General features: G+C 43.7%; 1 protein-coding gene across 1 annotated transcript; it reads left to right on the top strand.

Annotated features, from left to right (window-relative positions):
* Window positions 1–1,735: 1,735 nt before the first annotated feature.
* Window positions 1,736–5,192, top strand: LOC103109708 (ubiquitin carboxyl-terminal hydrolase 48-like). The gene has a single exon (XM_007518825.3). The coding sequence runs from the start codon at window positions 1,751–1,753 to the stop codon at window positions 4,826–4,828; it is 3,078 nt and encodes a 1,025-aa protein (XP_007518887.1). The 5' UTR covers window positions 1,736–1,750; the 3' UTR covers window positions 4,829–5,192.
* Window positions 5,193–5,657: the final 465 nt, after the last annotated feature.

The following is a 5,657-nucleotide window of genomic DNA, read 5'->3' as shown; positions in this document are numbered from 1 at the left end:
CCAGAGCACTGCTCAGCTCTGGCTTATGGTGGTGTGGGGGATTGAACCTGTGACTTTGGAGCCTCAGGCATGAGAGTCTGTTTGCATAACCATTATGCTATCTACCCTCCGCCCTAAGTAATTTTTTTTTAAATCCAGGATGAAACTTGTGGAGGAATAACTGTTTTTTATTATAATGCTTCTTAAATATATAGATATATTGAGCTGTGTACTTTCAAAATATTGAAAGTTTATTATATTAGTGTATAGGCAAGTAAGTAGTTTCTAGATCTCAGTATATTGTTAATCACACCATAATAGATTGTTTAAAATAATTTTGTCTGGGAAATGGCGCAGTGGATAAAATAAGTCTGTCAATAGATGATGGAAAAATGCTGATATGAAGGGGAAGCTTTACTGAGTTCTTATGTACCCAATACTGTGCCTGGTGTCCCAAATGTAATTTTTTTCCTTTTTTTTAAAAAAGTTTTTTTTATATTTATTTATTTTCCCTTTTGTTGCCCTTGTTGTTTTTCATTGTTGTTGTAGTTATTATTGTTGTTGTTATTGATGTAGTCATTGTTGGATAGGACAGAGAGAAATGGAGAGAGGAGGGGAAGACAAAGGGGGAGAGAAAGATAGACACCTGCAGACGTGCTTCACCATCTGTGAGCGACTTCCACTGCAGGTGGGGAGCCGGGGGCTCGAACCGGGATCCTTACACGGGTTTTTGTGCTTTGCGCCATGTGCGCTTGACCGCTGTGCTACCGCCCGGCTCCCCAATTTTCCCCTTTTTTTTTTAGAATTCTCACCCTAATATCTCTCTCTCTCTCTCTCTAACAAAGCACTACTTAGCTCTGGCTTATGGTGGTGTGGGGGGATTGAACCTGGGACTTTGGAGTCTCAGGCATGAGAGTTTCTTTGCAGAACCATTATACTATCTACTCCTGCCCCTAATCCCTTACTGTTTGGAACTTTTTTATTGTCCAATTTCTCACAGGAGAGAATACTTCAGGTTGAGGAGCTACCCCAAGTCACACAGGTAGAAAGCGGCAAAGGGTGGAAGAAACCACAGATCAGGCTGTCTCAGGCAGGATACTACACTACACTGGAGTCATGCGCATGCGTCTTCCACCAGAAGGCATGTGTATCGGGAAGGGATGTGAGATAGTAACGACTTAAAAATTAAGACTCTGGTAAAAGCGCATGCGCCTGCTGGGCCAGGTGCACACGGCCTAAAAACCTACGTCACAGGCAGGGGATGTTGGGTAACAATTGTCTCGCTATTGCTAGGGCTGGTACAAGGCAACACGCACGCGCTCATCGGGCCATGTGCACACGGCCCAAGTGTTACGTCAGCAGGCGCGTGCGCGGGGCTGCTGGGTAACCGCCGCGGTGGTTGGCGGTTGGTGCTTGTGGCTCGGGCGAGAGCGGCTCGGCAACTCCGCTGTGGCGAGGACAGTGACTGGTGGTCGGGTGACTAACCAACTGCTTGGTCCTCATCCTTGGCTGGTGGCTGAGATCCCGTGGGTGGTGGTGGCGGCGGCGGAGGCAGAGGCGGAGGCGGTGGCGGCGGCGGAGGTGGTGGCGGCGGCGGCAGCGGCGGCGGAGGTGGTGGTGGCGGCGGCGGCGGCGGCGGTGGTGGTGGCAGAGGTGGTGGCGGCGGCGGCGGAGGCAGAGGCGGCAGAGGCGGCAGAGGCGGCAGAGGCGGCAGAGGCGGCGGCGGAAGGAGCGGCCGCCCGGCTGAGGTGGCAGCTCTTGGCCTGAGGCCATGGCCCCGCGGCAGCAGTTGGAGAAAGCGGCCTGGCGCTGGGTGATGACAGTGAAACCGGAGGAGGTGTCGCAGGAGCATGTGGAGATCGCATACCGCATCTGGTTGAAGCCCTGCAGCCGCAGCTTGTGTAGACGCAACTGCCGAGGAAATCCGAATTGCCTGATCGGGATCGGTGAGCAGATTTGGCTGGGAGAAAGAGATGACACTAGTTTTCCTAACATCGATGATCCTGACAGTGAACGGCGAAAAGATAACACTTTTGTGGGCCTAACTAACCTTGGGGCTACTTGTTACGTTAACACTTTGCTTCAGGTGTGGTTTCTCAACCTAGAGTTTCGCCAGGCGCTGTACTTATGTCCAAGCAGCTATAACGATTATATGAGGGGAGATGGCATCCAAGAAAAGAAAGATTATGAGCCTCAAACAATTTGTGAGCACCTCCAGTATTTGTTTGCTCTGTTGCAGAACAGTAATAGACGGTGCATTGATCCATCAGCGTTTGTTAAAGCCTTGGGCTTGGACATAGGACAACAGCAGGATGCTCAAGAATTTTCAAAGCTCCTTTTGTCTCTTTTGGAAGAAACTTTGTCTAAACAAAAAAATCTAGATGTGCAGAACATTGTCCAACAGCAGTTCTGTGGCGAGTATGCTTATGTGACTATTTGCAGTGGGTGTGGCAGAGAATCTAAACTCTCATCAAAGTTTTATGAGCTGGAGTTAAACATCCAAGGCCACACCCAGTTAACTGATTCTATCTCAGAATTTTTGAAGGAAGAAAAATTAGAGGGAGACAATCAATACTTTTGTGAAAACTGTCAAAGCAAACAGAATGCAACAAGGAAGATTCGACTCCTTAGCCTTCCTTGCACTCTGAATTTACAGCTGATGTGCTTTGTCTTTGACAGGCAAACTGGACATAAGAAAAAACTGAATACTTATATTAGTTTCTCAGAACTTTTGGATATGGAACCTTATGTTGAAGATAAAGTTGGGCCCTATGTGTATGAACTCAGTGCAGTCCTCATACACAAAGGAGTGAGTGCTTATTCTGGTCATTATGTTGCCCAGGTGAAAGATCCAGAGTCTGGTGAATGGTTTAGTTTTAATGATGACAACATAGAAAAGATGGACAAGAAGAAATTAGAACTAGGGATTGACGACGATGAACCAGAGACCTCTAAGTCCATGCCACGCAAACCAAAGTGTGCCAAAGGAACCCACTGCTCTCGAAATGCATACATGCTAGTTTATAAGCGCCAAACCCAAGAAAAGCCCAGTATACCTGTTCAGATGCCGGCTTTTCTTCAAGAGCTGGTAGACAGAGATAATTCCAAATTTGAGGAATGGTGCTTTGAAATGACCGAGATGCGTAAGCAAAATGTTGATAAAGGAAAAGCAAAGCATGAGGAGGTTAAGGAGTTGTACCAAAGATTACCTGCTGGATCGGACCATTATGAATTTATCTCTCTGGAGTGGCTGCAGAATTGGTTGGATGAGTCGATACCTACGGAGCCAATTGACAACCGCCCTTTCCTGTGCTCACACGACAAGCTCCATCCTGATAAAGTATCGATCATGAAGAGAATATCTGAATACGCAGCTGACATTTTCTACAGCAGATACGGAGGAGGACCACGACTAACCACAAAAGCCCTGTGTAAAGAATGTGTAGTAGAACGTTGCCGTGTGATGCGTCTGAAGAACCAACTAAATGAAGACTATAAAACTGTTAATAATCTGCTAAGAGCACCAGTCAAGGGCAATGAAGGCTTTTGGGTTGGGAAAGCATCCTTGCGGAATTGGCGCCAACAAGTTCTTGAACAACTACAGGAGGAAGATAGTGATGCAGGCCAAAGCAGTGAAACAATGACCAGTGACACCTTGAGTAAAGATGAATCAGAGGAAGAAACAAAAATACTAAAATTTAACGAAGATATTCTGTGTTCACACGGAGAGTTATGTGTATCTGAAAGTGAAAGAAGGCTGGTTTCAAAAAAGACTTGGAAGAAGCTGCAGCAGTACTTTCCAAAGGCTCCCAAATTTCCATATTACAAAGAATGCTGTTCCGATTGCAAGATTTTAGAAAGAGAAGGGGAAGAAAATGAAACCTTGTATAAGATGATGGCAAATGAGCAGAAGATGTCTCTTTCAGATTTGCTCCAGGACAAAAACAGACCATGTCTTACTAAGTGGCCAGAGGACACAGATGTCATCTACATTGTGCCACAGTTCTTTGTAGAAGAATGGAGGAAATTTGTTAAAAGACCTTTGAAGTATAGTCCTATATCATCAGTTGAAAACAGTGTTCTCCTGTGTCCTCATGGGGGACTTATGTATACATATGCATCCATGGCCAGAGAAGATTCCAAAATTATAGTTCCCATATGGCCTGATGAATGGGAAACGATACAAAAGCTCTTCTTCGTGGACCAGGTAATTAGAATCCTGAGAACACAAATTGGAGATGGAGAAGTACAGTATATTTCTGACCCCGACCTGTGTCTGGAATGCAGAGAAAGCTACTTATGCCAACAGCAGCGTGACCTGTGTGCATACACTAGAGCCACCATCTATGTTCATAAAATTGATGATAATATAAATTTGACAGATTCTACTACTCTAACAGTGAAAGGAAGTAGTTCTAAAACAGAAGAGAATAAGGAAGAAGATAAAATGGATCCAGATTATAACCAAAACACTGATGGCACAAAGCGGCAAAAGTTAACCCATCTAGACGAATCAGTCCTTCAGAAGAAAGGTATTCGACGAAGTACAAGACAAAGAAGAACTGCCAGTGAGAAGGCATTTCTGGTTTCTGCTAACCAGACATTAAAGGAATTGAAAATTCAGATTATGAATGCATTTTCAGTCGCTCCTTTTGACCAGCATCTATTCCTTAATGGAAAAACCTTAAGTGATGATTCTGCCACCCTTGGTGCCCTTGGTGTCGTTCCTGAGTGTCTTATTTTGTTGAAGGCTGATGAATCCATCGAAGACTATGATGAATTGGATGACATCATGCAACTGTGTAAACCAGAAGAAGGGTTTAAAGGTACCGGCCTACTTGGACATTAATTTTTTGAACTCTTGATGACTGCTAATAAATGGACACAAGGAAGAGAAATGTGATGTGTTGGGACATAAAAAAAGTGGATTGAAGAACTAAACCATTTCTTTTTCAAAAGCTAGAAAACCCAAAGTGACTGTCCCAAATCCCTTGTATCAAATAAAGTAGTTTGCCAAGGATATCAGACTTGAAAAAATATAGAGAGATAGATAGATGATACCATCCTATCTGTATAATACCAAAATAGTTGCTTTGAGAAAATTTTCAGAATTTATTGCTAAACAAAACAGGTTATGCTTGTGTTTATGGTATTAGCCCATATCTGTTGTACACAGTATGCCTGAAGATCCATCAAAAAATAAGATAGAAAACAAATGTATGTGGATGAATATGCTAATGGAAATATTCATTAGCACAGGTTTTGGATGATTTTTACTTTGCCTTTATACCTCCTTCAAATTTCTGAATAGCTCACTATTAACATATTGCCAGAAAGAAAAAAAAAACATGAAGATGATTTTCATTTTGCAATTGGAGAGATGTTTTAATGATTTACATTTTATCTCTCTCAAAATTGCTCCATGTCAAAATATCCACATTAAGGTGTGTTCATATTCTCTTTAAAAATGCATACAAGAAGAACTACCACTACTCAGCTCTGACTTCTGCGGATGCTGGAATCAAATCTGAGCCCGCTCAAGTCACAGGCCTGCCTTGATTGGTACATTAATGGCTGTACTCTCTCCATGTCCCTTGAAATGCTTTTTTATTTTTGCGTTGATGATGTTTTTTGCCACCAGGGCTTTGCTGTGACTTTCTTTGTGATTCCACCTCTCC

This window comes from Erinaceus europaeus, chromosome X (genome assembly GCF_950295315.1).
Source record: "Erinaceus europaeus chromosome X, mEriEur2.1, whole genome shotgun sequence".
Taxonomy (NCBI): domain Eukaryota; kingdom Metazoa; phylum Chordata; class Mammalia; order Eulipotyphla; family Erinaceidae; genus Erinaceus; species Erinaceus europaeus.
The sequence above is the reverse complement of the archived record's forward strand: the minus strand, read 5'-3'. Positions and strand labels throughout refer to the sequence as shown.

Coding starts and splice junctions, on each gene's coding strand:
- LOC103109708 (XM_007518825.3), top strand. CDS start 1,751: ATGGCCCCGCGGCAGCAGTTGGAGAAAGCGGCCTGGCGCTGGGTGATG.